This window comes from Pseudonaja textilis, chromosome 1 (genome assembly GCF_049901715.1).
Source record: "Pseudonaja textilis isolate UNSWEBS1 chromosome 1, rPseTex1.2, whole genome shotgun sequence".
NCBI lineage: Eukaryota > Metazoa > Chordata > Lepidosauria > Squamata > Elapidae > Pseudonaja > Pseudonaja textilis.
The window spans coordinates 42477272-42494035 of record NC_141990.1 but is presented as its reverse complement, the minus strand read 5'-3'; the positions used below and the strand labels follow the sequence as shown (position 1 = coordinate 42494035).

The window sequence follows — 16764 nt, the reverse complement described above, 5'->3', positions numbered from 1 at the left end:
TTAAAATCTGAAAAAGTGTATGTAGCAAATCCTTTTCTCTTAAGAAATTATTTTGCAGCAATCACTGCAAGGATCACTGAATTATACTATGGATCTTCTTCCATTTCATTTTGAAATGGAGAAGTGTTTTTACATATACTGTGTTCTCAATTATTAAAATAACATCTAGGTCAGATTAACTAAATCTCTTGGACTGCTACAGTAGTCTATATTGGCAGTTTATCTCTAACCATTCTGCTGCATTTTCAAAAATGAGTTTAACATTTCAATTATAACATTTATCTATACTTTATTATGGGTTATAATTATGTATTGCATTTTAATAAATTTTGTGTTTTTAAAGTTGTTAATCACCCCAATAGAAATTATAAAGCTAAATATAATTTTATAGCTTTTCCTTCTCACCTGTAGTTTCACTTTTTAATCATTTATTGCAATTTTCAGACATATTTACTTTCTAATGAGTCAAAAGTATATTTTTCTCTATTATGTCACATTTACATCTCTGCTATTGAGTTAATCTCTCTCTCCCAACCTACCTATAGATGCTTTTATAATTAAGGGAGCATCTGCTTTATTGTTGCATATTTTGTATATTAAGAGAAACTGAGGTAAAACCAGCATTTTAATTATTTTATTGAAAGAGCAACATGTTCATTGGCATTTCATTATTTTATTTATTTATTTATTCATTGTATTTATATGCCTGCCCATTTAAGAAAAAAGTAACAACACTGTATAACTTGAGAGGAATGGAACTGAAGCCTTCTTTTTCCAAGTAAACAGAAATCCCTTTGCTAACGGAAGCACCTTCTGATCATCCTGTTATTAAAAAAATGTGTTGGCAAACCAATATGATTCTGAGGACTCTTCCAGGGAAGGAGGTCAAAAGATCTGAAGGTTTAGTTATATTTTTGGAGAGAGTGGTAACAGTCTATGTATCTGACAAAATGGGCTTGATTAAATTATGTAAATAGATTTATGACTTTTTAAAGTGCCATAAAACTCTGTTATTTTAGATCCTCAACTGCATGAACCAGATAATTCATTCTTTGCTAAAGTTCAGCCCTTGCAAGGATCAAAATACAGAAGTATTTCCTCATGATTGATAAATGATTACCAAACCCTTATCCTGAACAAAGCTTTAACCACATGTCATTTTAATGTCTTCATGGTTTAATATACAGGTAGTCCTCAACTTTCAACAGTTTGTTTAGTGACTGTTCAAAGTTACAAAGGCACTGAAAAAAGTGACTTATGACCTTGTTTCACATTTATGATTGTTGCACCATTCCCATGGTCATGTGATCAAAATTCAAATGCTTGGCAACTGGTTCATACTTCTGACAGTTCCAATGTCCCAGGGTAATGTGATCACCTTTTACAACCTTCTGTCAATGGGGAAGCCAGATTCATTGAACAACTTTGTTACTAACTTACCGACTGCAGTGATTCAGTTAACAACTGAAGAAAGGTTGTAAAATGGGGCAAAACTCATTTAACAAATGTCTTGCTTAACAGCTGAAATTTTGGGCTCAGCTGTGGTCGTAAGTCAAGGACTACTTGTATATGCAGATATACGGAAAATATATTTCTACTTCTCCCTGTACAACCATGTTGCGATTTGCATATATTTATCCATCCACGTCAATAATGTTAGAAGTGAAATTTCTTTTGAACTTCTTTATTTTACAAATAAAGTAACATCTATTTGTGTATTTAGAGGTTGGGTAGCGTACAACTTTAAAGACAATAAATAGTTTAAAAAAGAAATTAAGTCATAGCATGTGGGAAAAGTTCCCTCTGCAATGCACTTTAAATCCCAAGCCTAGATCTTCCTGGTTATCAGTAAAAAGTAAGCCAGAATTGGTTTATCTGGCAATAAATAATCTTGCAAAGGAATAGTACTGAAAGTAAGCCATGTGTATTGTAATAAAGAAGCGAGAAATAGAACTCAAGAAGTCTTTTAGATTTTTGATCAAATCCTTAAGAACTCCCCAAAACGTATAAGAGAATGGGATGAAAAACATGAATCAATAACTATTTTGATATGCTCGCATAAATAATGCCATGAGCTTTATAAAAAGTTATTATGTAACTTAAACGTTCTCTAAAGCACATGAATATACTCAATAATGTCAGTTTAACATGTATGCACTTAAGACTACATTTGTCTAGCTCGCTGCTCAGAGCAAAGGTAAATCTGGCATTCTCTATCAGGTTGGCCTGGTCTCAAATCTCTTGCTCTAAAACTTGAGTCTTTCTAATCTCATTCTTCCAATTCCTTAAATAGTCTTTGTGGCAGATAGATTCTCAATGCCCACTGTTCTTCAGCACACTTCTCTGGCACATGTCCTGTGCTGCTTCAGGAGACTTAAAAGTTCCATTTAAATTAATATTTCTAATGTAGATCTATTATTAAATCCATTTTATGATACTAAATCAAGAAATCTTCAACAACACACATAACTGTCTAGATTCAGGTTTATCAACCAATCACTTCTTCTAACAAAGATCTTCTCTCTCCCGTAAGAAAATATGTTACTAGAATCCAAGTTAACATCTAACATTTAAAAACATAACCATTTGTTTGAAGTGGGTAGGGTTTCCTGCCTAAGCAGGGAATTGAACTACAAGAAACTGAAGTGTTCTGAGGCTGTAGAATTCAAGCATACAAGCATCTGCCACACAACCCTGCAGACTTAATAACAGTTATTGATCTATTCTACCTTTTCTACTTATCAACATTGGGTGTGGGGGGTATCTGGACATTTTGTGTGTTTCCATGACAATTCACAGATTGGCATGGGGATATCTAGTTCAAATTAAAATAGAAACACAAAATCTGAAGTCAGCATTTTTATAACTTTTTTAAAAACCAACATTTTGAAATGCAACTACCAGACAATCTAAGAAACAACAAAGACAACACTCCATTAAATCATTTGTGTAACATTCATAACACCTAGGGGTTGTGATGTTGGTGATCAAACTGAGAAATGTGTGGTGAATGTTTATTCCAAAAATCTGGAATTAGCTAGTTTGGTATACAATAATTGAAACAAAAATAACCATGTTATTTATAGAATGAAAACTATAATTCATAGTGAACTACCACTAACAGCTGAACTCAAGTGAGAAAGCAACAGGTTTATGTCCTCATTTCTCACATCCAGCCAAGATGCTGATTGGCAGTTTTTAATTTAATTCTTAAATAATGCCAATGCAGAACTTTTTAAGTAAACAGTAATGTTTACGTAAAATACAGGTAGACTGTGCTTAAGGATGATAACTGGGACTAGTAACTCTATTGCTAAGCAATGTGGCTATAAAGCACATCATCATGTGACTTCACCATATAATGGCAATTCACAGTTAAGTAAATTCTGCTCAGTTGTTACATTCAACATTATGGGATCACCATCTGCAACTTCTGCCAGTTTCCCCACTGACATTGCTTTCAGAAGCCAGCAGTGTAGATTGCAAGTGTGACTGCAGGATGCTGCAACCCTCATAATTGTGACCTGGTAGCCAAGACCCCAATTCATGATCACATGACTGCAGAACCCTGTCATGATCACAGCTATAAGGACTGATCATATGTCTCCTTGTTCAGCACTTTCATAACCAGCAGTCATTAAGTGATGACTACCTGAATGCATTCTACTTAGCATAAATAAGCTAAGCTTGAGAAGAGGCTGTGTGCATATATTAAGTAAATGAATTATGCCCAGAAGACGGAATAAAATTGAAAGAAAATAAATAAAACACTACAGTGTATATTAGAAGGAAGGGGAAAAAGCATAAATACACTAAGGGCATGCACTTCTTGTACAGGCCACAAAACAGATATATATCAGATTTAGACATATGAAGAGCAAGGCACCTTGAGTGGTAATGGTACCAATAATCATTTATCAAACAGCAGGAAGAAATGGTCTTCTCTAAGAAGCAATAGGTCTCTCAATTCTAGGACTCAGTATGACACTGTGGTCAGTCAGATTCATTCAGAAAGCTTCCAAGTAAAATAGGATATGAGTAAGTATATGTTTTCATCGCTGCTTCTTAGCAACTGTTAATCAAGATAATATACTGTATAACCATCAAGGTTAGAGAAGTACATTTTGGGGAAAAATTGAAAACCCTGAAAAAATAATCTTTCATTTTGTCCCTATCATAAATTGAAAGGAGGGAAATAATCCCCTTCCTATCTTAAAAGGTAGATTAAATTTTCATCAATCCTTTAATTTATAACTTTTTTGACAATTCAAAACTAAACTTGTCAATCAGATAGTGCAGCTGAGTAAAATTAAAATTAATTTAGATAAATTCATGTGTTCTTTCTGTGCAATTATTTACAAATCACATTATAATTAAAAACATTCCTTGGAGGTTTTTCCCCCTATTTGAAACAAAATTAATTTCACATTTTCCAAAGATTAATGTCTCACCTTTGTTCTCGCTAATATGCAAGTAATAAATGAATATTGAGTTGGAGGCAAGGAGAAATGCAATTGATCTGGCCCATTTCAATAAGCAAAATTTCAATCAAAACTAGATAAATATACTAGTCTTACGTAGATCATGTCAGCTATTGTGAGGGTTGTTTGTTCTACAAGAACTGGATATATCATTACAGCACAGCAAAACTGTAATCAATGCTTTACTCCAATATATACATTCCCCAACAGGATATTGCTCTGGGTCACCTCCATCCTTCTAAAACTTGCAATAGATTGTTGACAACTAAATGTCTTTCATATTCAGACTCTTATATTTTCAGTCTTTTAAATATTCAATTCAAATAAAAGCCTCAAAGTCTATAAAGTAGCATAAAACTATTTTCCCCAAAAGTTTGTGTTCTAATTGGGATGAGGTGCTGTTTCAGTGTGATTGCTCCTTTTCTGGTTGCTACCATGGTTGCAGAAAAGTTCCAAGCAGAACAAGGACATGCTCTTTATTATAGCTTGTGGTCCTGGAAGTAGAATGATAGTCCTTTTACCTGCCTGTCATAGAAGCCACTATCCAGATGTCACCTTTGCCTGTATGTCTTTGCTCAGGGGTGTTCAACCTCGGCAACTTTAAGACTAGAGCATGCTGGCTAGGGAATTCTGGGAGTTGAAGTCCACAAGGCTTAAAGTTGCCAAAGTTGAACAATTGCCTTTGCTTATCATGTTCTTTTCTCATGCTCAGTATTTGCTTTTTTTAAGCTAAGGGCCCAGGTGGGATGAGGCTGCCGCTGGACATTGGAATGTCCTTGAAAATGCCAGGATTGGCTCAATTATCAAAGGGATCTGCCATATCGGCTTGGATGCTTCTGGATAAAGTTGTGAGTGAAGACATGAGGGAAGTGGGAAATGTTTCTGCCTTGTTTAGCCTACTTTTCCCAAGTGCAGAGACAGCAAACCAAATTCATTCCCTCACACCTTCCACTCTCTATAAGCTGCTTACTATAGTAGGAGAAAAAGAAGTGCTAAATGAAAGATCAGGCTACAGCAGACACTGCTGTTTGGCTGATTAACTCTTAGACAAGCATTACAAATAAATCTAAGTATAGTCTGCAGCAAATTAAATTCCAGTGCTTTAAAGAACAAAGAATTTGTTAGAAAAGAGGATTAGCAACTTTACACCCAGGAATGCGGGTTTAATTTGTTTCACAATGTAAGATTTATATGCAAATATTATGTGGATATTTAATAGGGAATTCGACAAATTAAAAAAACAATTTGAATATACAGGAGATTATTTCATTTCTAAACATAATTATACATATTTTAAAAAGCTGCCCAAGGTCTCCCTTGGCTTCCTACCACTCATATGTGATTAGATTTGAGCTCTATTTAATGTTAATTACAACAACACTAATTAATGGCTAAAAAGTTTAAATATATTCCAATTAACACTAAATAGCTGTAAGAGATTAGGGTACTTTAGATATGCTCTCACCTCAATGATCTTTTTGGCTTCTTTGTATTTGCCAGTTACCAGAAAGGCAAAGAAGAGATCAAACATCATTCCCATCTGTTTTTTCTCTTCAGTGAGAAAGTCGAAAACTGTAAGATTTATTTAAAAGACTCATTAGGCTAACGTTAACAAGGAACATTAAAAAGATAGAGTAAGTTATATGGTCACTTGTAATTTTTATTCAATGTCATGTACTGATATTGGTGAAATAAAACAATCACTGCTAGAAAATCACAAAATTAAGCTATGGCTAAATGGTCCCCAACCAATTAAAAATTACATGTATCAATTATTTTATAACAAAGAAAAGCTATGTAACATGTAGATATTAGAGCAGCTATGAGAACTTATTTAAAAATACAATGTGTCGTATTATTATAGAATATTATTTGAGCCTCCTCATTTGAACAAACTTTTCCAACAGTTTATTTGATAAAAAAAAACTGCACTCTGAAACAACAGGAGAAAGCAGAAATGCTTAATAGAAGTGACTAACCTTTCTTCACTGTTTCAGTGTCTCCCTTCTCTATTAATCCACATAAGATTTCATGAAGCCTAGGCAGCCCACCGTACTTCCTATAGCAATCAAATAACACTTCCACGGCTGTTAATAAGTCATCCCTTAAAGAAAATCCAGCAAAAGATTTTAGCAGGAAGAAAAAAACAACACACCTTAAAATAGTAATTTGAATATCACAATGTAATTCATAGAGTAATAGTTCTTTTAAAAATGCAAACATACTTTAAAAAAATTCTTTTTTTCTCATTTTATCTTCTGTTAATCCACCTATTTTATACTTCTGGTCATTCGTATACTTTAGTTAACTAATTACAACCTAAATTTGATTCGTTCATTTACAAATTATAAATTTAAAAGATAACTCAGGCACTTTAACCAATTAATACGTTAAAGAAATATAATCTGGTAGTTCTACCATACAAAATATTAACATTTAGTTGGTAACTATGAATATGAATTTTAACTAAGCAGCATAATATAATGAGCTGACATATACAAACATATTTTCCTTTATTTATTTCTTTTCCCATTTATTAACTATAAATCCAAATAATATATATGTGCCCAGAACAAAAACATCATTGGTCTAATTTAGTATTCCATTAGTTAATAAGTATATGATGGTGGTAGTGTGGTTATATATTTGCCATATTAATTCAAAAATTTTAGTGAAAATTAATATATGTTAGAGACATCTTCAAAACTAACTTCTAGCAGTTAATTACTGATATTTGTTGTAGTAGATAATTATACAGAAAATGTTGAGAACAATTGAAAATTCAGCATATTTATGAAACAAGACCGTTACATAACTTCAAAAACAAAATTTTTGAAAGAAAATTATTCTTTTAAACTTTCTCATGAATTATTGTTTTTAAAAGGTTAATAAAATTTTGTAAAGATTGATGCAAATTTAATTAATAATTACAAATGTAGGCACATAATGATATTACTGCATCCCAGATGAAATCGTAAATAGCCTGGCTTGTTGGATCTTTACCTTATCCCCTTTTACTGAGCCCTGTTTACAGAACATCTTCTGGCACCCCACAGAGTCATTTGAATTATTGTCATTTGGGGTGAAGACTAAATTACAGGTTAATTTGAAAACTGCAAGAGGATGATACAAACTAGATTACTGTCAGACAAAAGAAATGCTATGGTAGCTACCACACATGGATATAAAGCTTAATATAACCAGTGTTTTCTTCTGCTCTGGATAAAAGTTCAGTTAACATACATAGAAAAGCTTGGAAACTGTTCCCTCACAATTTTCTTTAGGGTACAATTTTGTATGTTCAAGTTTTCTCTATTTATTTCTGTTTCTGACAGTGACTCTGGAAAGAGCAACAGTATTCATCTCAGCTGCTTTCCCGCAGTATTAAATTCATTGTTTATATCAAAGCTATCAATAAATGAGTAATTGGAATGCCAACTAAGAGACATTACTAGTGTACACGGTATTCAAATATAGAGTTCTGAAAAATCTAGACTGTGTTTGTAAACTAAGAAATGAGTGAAAGTTAAAAGGGTTAAAAGTAATACTTAAGAGTAAAGGGAATGTACGCACTTATAAAGGTTACATTTCTAAACTGTCATCTTGACTCAACATCTGGAGGGTACTAGAATGACATCTTAATATTTAGTTTCAAGATTGCCAAATTAGAGTTCTCCAACCACATTTACAAAATTAATCACACCTACAGCAGAAAGCTCTGGAATTAAAGTGCTATGCATGCTAAGAAACTTTCTTACCCACCAATGTCCAGATTTTCCCAAGCAAGGGCTGCAGAGAAAATACCCTTACAGAACCTGATGCAACATCAGAAACTTCTCAGTGTGAGAAAACTGGTAATTTAGTTCTTTTAAAAAATAACAGCAGCAGCAATCAGTTATTCACAATGAGGTATATTCACTGAGTCATTCTGAGCCCAAGCCAGGATTTTTAATAAGCCACTGCAAAAATTAAATGGAACTATAAGAACCCACCCTCAACCAAAGTCGTGCTCTACTGTTATGCAACTGCCTTTTTGAAGAACACATTTCAAAAACAGACTTGTCAAATTAACACCCTTCTGAGCTTCTTTTTTATATATATTTTTTATCAAAAGAAATTTTCAAAAGAAAAAAAAATACAAATTTTGACAGAAAAAGGGAGGTAAACAAAAAGTAACAGGTGAAAAGAGCACAAGGAAACAAAGAAAAGAAAAAAGGCTTCTGATATTCTTAAGTGATTATAAATATATTTTGCCCTCTTTTTCCAAAATTACAACATAATTTCCTTCTTTCCGTTCTAAAGATCAAACGCATAAATCACAAGTACATCAATAATCACTGATAAATGTAGTTATTGTCCTTTTCTAATTATGCAAGTCAATTTTGACACATCTGCTAATTGTCATCTTTACAATCTATTCCTCCATTGTGAGTATTTCACAGTCTTTCCATTTTTGTGCATATAATAATTGTGCAATTGTTATATAGAAACATGATCTACCATAAATCTTTTCTAATTGTCTATCCAATACTCCAAACAAGAAAAGTTATGGTTTCAATTGAATATTCATCTTTAAAACTCTTTGTATCATTGTATTTGAACCCAAAATTTTCTGGATTTTTTGCAAATTCACCGGACATGATAAAATGACCCTTCATATTTTGCCATGTTTAAATTTGAAGTACCTTTATACATTCTAGACAATTTTTCTGGTTTATCATTTTATAAAATCCCTCTTTTAAATAATAGCGTACTATAAATTTCAATCCTTTCAACCATTCTTTTTCAATTGTTCAAGCAATATATTATGTTCTTAGCCTACTTTATCATAACTTTCACTTGTTCTTTTTCCATTTCAAATTTCACCAGTCTATACATTTTAGCAATTATATGTTCGTGATTTTGTATAGTTCAATTTCAAATTGTATCTTGTGCTGTTCAATTCCAAATATCCTGTTATCTATTTAAAATATTTCTTTTAATTGTGCATATGAAAACTACTGAAAACTAAATCCCTCTGCAGTCAAATTCTCTTGATTTCACCTTATGTTCTCCAGACTCTGTACATATGTTAATCATTTCTCTTAGCCTGCTGTTTATTTTCTTTAAAATTCTTCTTGTGCTGAGATCCACACATATATTTTAGGTACAAATTGGGTTTATATCTATTCCATATGCTCAATTTGGCACTTTTAATATAATTATTTTTAAAACCTATATTAACTTTAACTTTAAATGTACTATAGGTCGTGCACTTCTAGTTCTAAGATTCTCTTATTTCTTAGCAGCATTCACTTATTCAACCAAACCAAGCTGCAGGTTGCAAAATCTTGAATTTTTTTTTTTATTTAATCTTTAGAATCCTTGGTGCTCTCCCAGCTTGGTTGTTTCAAGACATTCCATTACCCAACTAGGTACCCTCATCAGTGTGAAAAGGAAGTGGGGTTTGTTCTGAAAGATCAATAAAACGTCTGCAAGAAAACAACCAGGGTCAGAGACCACCAAGGGCCCCACTGTTCAATCCTGAGCTACAATTATTCTCTTATATTTAACTCCTGCCACACATAACACACATCTTTCTGCCACTGTTAACATGGTACATTTTATTTATAAAAATAGCTACTGTTTAAAAAAAACAACCCCAGCACTATTTTAATCATAAAAATTCTACCTAATAATGTCAATTGTACTTTTTCCCAATCTTAGTACATCCATAACTTCATTTCATATCTTAATTGTTCTTGAAAATACAAATTCATATCAGTCACCCAAATATTTCACTTTTCTCTCAATCTTAAAATCATTTACATAGTTTTTGCTCTTCCATGTTTTATTAACATCTTCAATTTCTCATTAATTTTATATCCAGATAGCACACTAAAATCTTTTAATTTTTAAATTATTTTTTCTATTTCTTCCAAAGAACTTTCTAGATTTTCACCAATTATTGCCCATAATTTATACTTTTCTTTTTTAATCCTTACTCTAGCAATTTTTTTTGCCTTGTCTTATGGTTCTTATTCAATATTTCCAGAGCTAATATGAATAATAACGGCATTAAGGAGTGTCCTCATCTGTATTTCACAAATGTATGTCAATTCTCAGTTTACATTTATCTGCCTTCTGTGAAGTGTAAATTGATTTTGTCCATTAAATAAAATTCTCATCAAAGTCCATATCTTCCAAAATTTTAAACAAGAAAGTCTAGTTCTAATTGGCAGAGACCTTTTCTGCATTTAGAATGATCAGCGAAGCTTGTTTTTTCCTTATGCTGTTCTAGGTATTCCAAAATGTTCAATATATTTCTATTATCTCTCAACTGACTCTTTAGTAAAAATTGAACCACCTCATGCTCCTTACCTGGGACTTGATTTGCAAGACTGCTTAACGACTTGAAAGGGGTAACGATTGCAGTTGTTGAACAAAGCAGTCATATGATGTCTCACTTAACTGCCTCAGTAACTGAGATTCTGATCTCAATTATGGCTGTTAAGTGAGGACTACTGTAACACTATATTAGTCTGTTTTGATCCAGCTGCCTCATATCTTTCCACTCTATAAAATTGAGTTCATTTTTGCCAAAAATTAAAAATAAAATTGTAGCAATTATTCCTGAAAGAAGCTGGAAATCCATCTGGTCCAGGTACTTCCCCTCTTTTAGCTTATTATATGGCTTCACAAATTCCCTTGTTGCAATAGGTCATTCGTTATTAGTTTCTATTTTTCTGTAATCTTCACTAAATTTTATTTTTTGAGCCATTACTAGGTTTGACAGCTTTTTTTATACTAACTGCTAGGTAACTTAAATGGGAGGATGTTACTGAACTTTTATTGTTCTTAAGTATGGGATCTCCACTTATATGAGGCTAACCTTTCTCAAAAGAGAATGCCAGATTAGACAATTGTAGATCTGATCTAGCATGGCTTTTCCTAGCACCATAAATAATTGTATTTTCCAATGGTGAAATTTTAATACAGATCAAATTACTTGAACATTTTGTTCCACGAGCATAATCTTACAACTGTTCGTAATATTGGTTATACAAAAGTTGGAACATTTTGCTATTCAGATACACTGCTACATTTTTTCAAACAAAGCTGTTTCATTGTTGCTTGCATACCTGCCAGTTTATATATTTCAGTCCCAGCAGTACAGTGTCATAATTGTTTTGAGCGCTCTTTTCTACAATAGGATATAGGGCTTCTGCCTAGATAAACATGCAGTCTAGATAGTCTGTTTGATTAGGAATTAATTTCTCATTCATACATTTAATTGAAAATTGAATTAATTTGTGATTAAGCAAATGTTATTTTGCAATTCACCTGACTGAAACTTAACAGGAAATAATGTAATTATGAAATAAATTCATTTCATTAATTGTAAACATTTTCAAAAATAGCAACATTAAAAATTATACAAATTAGAAACTATCTACTTGTGAATTACAGCTAAATGCATAATTCTTTTTTTTAACCTCTTCTAGTTTTAATTTATAACGAATATTAATTCTAAAAATGTCACTCTTTCAGCTTTTTAGTCAGCATATAAAAACCTATATAAACCAAGGAGCGTGCTTGATTAAAAAAGAAAGTAAAGTAAGAAGCTAAATATTGATTTTAATTGGAATAAAGTGTTTTAATGTTCTGCATAGCATATTAGTGAAGTGGCAATTTACTTAAGGGTTTTACTAATTGGAATGCTCTCAAACCAGAAATCACTAGAAAGGAAGGGAAAAGGGGGGGGGGGAGAAACAGAATAACAACAAACCCCTCTGTAAATCTAAAGCAGAAGTTAGCATGGAAGGAAATCAATTCAAAAGGTACAATCAGCTTAAAAAAAATATTCTGTAAAGAGAACAGGGCTCTTAAAAGAGCTAAATGTCCCCCTCCCCCTCGTTCATCAGCTTTAAGGAGGAATCTTCAAGGAGACTCATGTTGCAATTACAACTAATCCTCCCCAAAAAATTAACTGTGTTGAAGGCTTTGTAATTTCCCTAGGTACAATTTAGCTGTCACTTACTTTAAAATTTACTCAAACATGAATTCCGAACAGCACTAACTTCACATGTCAAGTGCTTTCCAGCCAATTGAGTCTAAACTGGAAGTCAGTGTTAAACAACTGAATGATTAGACAAGATAGCTCATTTCCCTACTCTTTTGTTCAGAATAAAATGCCACATTTACATTATCAGGCTCAACAGGATTTTCTGACAGAGGGAGGGGGGAAAAAAACCCAGTGAACACTGTCCGTACTAAATGCATGAAGTCTGTCATTTACCAATCAGCCTTCAAAAAGTAATAGCAATGAATGTAACTTAATTACGACCCAATGATCCTTGACAAAAAATCATCTTATCACTGTTCTGTTCTCCTAGGACAAATGAACCACTTTTGTCCTTTGGCAGTAAGGATGTAAAATTCTTAATTGCAATAATGGAGTAAGAGAGACAAACCTTTCCTTCACTTTTTAAAAATTGTGTTGGTGAGAAGAAAACAATCCATAAATAATGTAGATGTTTGAAATAAATAGAACATAAGCTAATAAGGGTGGTGTATGTATAGATTTCTCCATAGCGTTAGGAAAATCAGCAGTTTGCAAGGGTAGAGGAATTACTTTAAAAATAAGACGAGAAAGTTTAGGCCAGGATTATTGATCAATTTCTTACTCTCAGTTCAAATCTGTTTCAAAAAGAAATTGTTACAAGCATTGTTCAAGAACCATAGGATAAATTATTCCATAACTTACTGGAGTGGCCAAAAGAATTTAACTATGACTGGGAGACAGCTGTAGTCTCCGTCATAGAAAATGTTCTATAAGAAAAGCTGAACTGAAAGTAGAAATGTCATTTCAAGATTATTTTCTCTACTGAAATACATATACCCATACCATTTCGTCAATGTCTACATAGCAGTTCATTGATGCATTTATACTGCCTTTTCTCTCAATTGGTTTCATTTGCCTTCAGTGTTACTGTCATGTAGCCAGATCTGACTGGCTATTTAGCATCACAATGACATCTTATTCAAAATATCACTGACTGGTTGGGATCACTCTCATGATGGATCCGGGAAATAGAATTTTACTTTCAGATTGGCTTTACATGTAGTCTTTGAGTTACAACCACAACCGGGATAAAACTTTTGGTGGCTAAAAAATATAGCTGTAAAGTGAAATGTCATGTGACTGCATCACTTAGCAACCCCAATTCCAGCAATCATTAAGCCCCATTTGCCATCATTAAGCAAATTTTACCAGCTGTTAGCCAATCCTAGACCTTCCAGAATGGTCCCTACCAATCTTCTCTCGGTAAGGTAAGGTGCCTCCAACTTCTCCTATCTGCCTATTTCCCCTTTCTCCCTCTCTATCCTTTTGAAGGCCTTTACCCTGCCCGTAGCTCCAGGCTTCTTGCCATTCTCCAGGAAGTAGCAGCCACCCTAACTCATTGAGCACCCTGTATTCTGAGAACCCTGCCGTTCTGGTTTCTGGCGGCCCAGTCCATCTTTGCCATCTTCTTGCTGGCAATACTGATGAGGCACCCACCCAGCCTAGCTGGTGTGGCAGGACTGGGCTTTGTGTTGCACTATGGCTAGGGGCTACTTTTTACAGTCCAGCAGCAGTGTACCAAAGCACCCCTTTGGGCTGTGCTCTTTGGCTGTGCTGGGTCCGACTTTGCATGGGGGGCGACAGGGATGACTAAAGCAGAGCCCTAAACTGCAGCACATCAAAGCAACCCTTTGCAAAGAGTTCCTGGACAGAGCTGGGATTGGATTTGTACTGCAAAAAGAAAAAAAAAAGGGGGGGGAGTATAAAATAGCCAAGGTGGTAGATCCTCTCGGGTGGCAGAACACACAACAGCAGAAGGTCAAAAAGACAGAGAGACATATGGGGGAATTGAAGTGGTCATTCATGTGACGGTGACCAAATTCTGACCACATTACTGTGGGGGCACTGCAAAGGAAGTAATTTGGGGCATGGATTGTAAGTCCCTTCATTCAGTGCCCCTATAACTTCGCAACAGTCACTGAATGAGTGGTCATAGGTAGACTACCTGTATGTTCCCTAAGTAGCGTCATCATGTCAAGAAACCTTATTGGCTTCTCAGCTTTCATAACAATTCTTGCAAGAGCTCAGAAAAAATACTATAAATATATCTAGTCAAAGGGGGAAGGAGCAGCAAGAAATTTCACAATGTCAAGAATGCCAAATAAAATTAAAATGTTATCTATCATTTGTAAAAGATTATTTAAAAAAAATTAAAAGGCCAAAAGCTTATGAAATATTATATAGGGAAAAAAATCAATACATGAAGTTTCTACAAGATCTTACAAAATTATAGTCATTTCAAAATTGAGGTAAGCCATGCTGCAGTACATGAAGTAGCCTTCCCGTGCACTAACATTTTCAATGGAAGCCCTCACCACAATATCTTCAGCAGGATGAAACTGGCCATGAACATATCGAGAAGTCCTTCCTTATGTTTGAGAGCTAATGAGTTTGGACATCTGATTATTTGCTCAACCATTATAAAGGGTTTCATATATTTGAAGTTGTACTGCCTCTCAGTCCACTATATGAAGACAGCTCTCCAACATTTTATATAAAAAAATATATACTTTTTATTTGCCATTTAAGAACTTTACTGGGGAAATGACAATTTAGAAGTATATTAAAATGGCAAAATAATGCTGAGAGTGTCAGACATCCTGACTGAATAAAAATATTATTTCTGGCTCCAAACCCATTCACCCCACTTTTGCTAAAAGGGAGCTTTCTCAGCACTGCCAGAAACCTGTTGTGATATTATCAATCTTATTCCAAAAAATATAGGAACAGAAAGTAGGACTTTAAAAAAATCTGGTCAGAAGGTGATCTAATAAGCTTGTGTTAAGCTTGAATAATGCATATTCATTCACATTTTAAATTTTTCGCAATGTTTCTGTGATAAACAAAATTATTGCAGTGCTATGGGAGGGGAGGGGAGGTATGATGCTGCCTTAGAAATGATCAGGTAACAAACAGCATAGCTGGAACTGCAAAATGGGCAGGGCAAGAGGCTCACAAGGGATTGACCCTAGTTTTTCAGGCTGTAAATGAGACGGCAGAACAATTGCACTTTCGGACTTTCAAGATTCTGTTAATATAGCTATATGATAAAGTAGAGTGAGTTTATCTGGTCATGTTTTGTATCTGGTCTAGCTGTTAAAGCTGACAATTATACACACTACCACAGAGTAGCCTGAACCATTAAGAAGCTGTCCCATTTACTGGCATCCTGACCCAGGAAGAAAAAATTCTTCGGACAAAACGTACAGTCATAATTTCTACTTGTTGTTTATTAGTTATATGAAAATTAGACTTTTTCATGATTAGACTTTTATATATAAGAATTAAGATAACCTGTGAGCATTTTAAAATGACATTTTTTCCAGAACATTATCCCACCCTCCCACTATGCAAAAGCTCCATTTACAGAAATGCAAACCATATCATCTCTCCATCAACTCCTCAGTACACATCATGAAAACACAGCTATCACATTCAAAAGCTTGGGAAAAGCTTGTGAATGATTTTTGAATATGTATATGTAAAAACTAGCAGTAATAATTATCATCTCACTTATTCTCTATCCTACCTGCATATGAAAAAATATTCAGGACAAACAAATAGTTACATATGAATTTAGCAAAGACTGTAAAAATTACAGTCAACCTGAAATAGCAATAATATTATTACCCTTTCCTATGTCTGGAACATTCAAAACTGCTTAGGGTTCTGAACCATCTTAATACTCCCAATGGTATGACAATCAAAACCACAGTTTTAAAGAATGGAGCTCCTAGTTTAAAAGAATTTAATATCTAAGTCTCTCACCTCCAACCATTTCACATGGTTGTTGTTGAGGGGAGAGAATGAAAAGGGAACCCAGGCAAGATGCTCTGAGCTTTGACGAAAGGCAGGACGTAATTCTAACGAATAACATTAAAACAACAAGCTCAAAGTTGACATGAAAAGAAAAACAGAATACAAGTGCATTCAACATATCATAAAATACTCTTGACCAGTGAATCAAGAAAAAGAGGAATGTATTAGCAACTAGGAATGGAAAACAAAAATTGTTTACAAACTAATATCTTGTATTTGAATGATTAACTGTTCATAATGTATGGACTGCACTCTCCTGTGAATTACATTTTATGATTTTAATTATTTGTTTTTAAGTCTGCCAGCTGCCCAAAGTCACACATGTGAGATGATGGATAGCTGTATAGATTGAAGAAATGA

The 16764-nt window shown here is 33.7% G+C and overlaps 1 protein-coding gene across 2 annotated transcripts in view; it reads right to left on the bottom strand.

Annotated features, from left to right (window-relative positions):
• LRPPRC (leucine rich pentatricopeptide repeat containing) overlaps window positions 1-16764 on the bottom strand; it is a 91824-nt gene that overhangs the window by 31422 nt on the left and 43638 nt on the right. For both annotated transcript variants that reach the window (XM_026695839.2, XM_026695841.2), the window contains exons 23-24: window positions 6461-6585; window positions 5947-6053 (exon numbers count right to left, since the gene is read on the bottom strand). In XM_026695839.2, the coding sequence (XP_026551624.1) occupies window positions 5947-6053; window positions 6461-6585 (232 nt within the window). The remainder of the gene's footprint in view (window positions 1-5946; window positions 6054-6460; window positions 6586-16764) is intronic.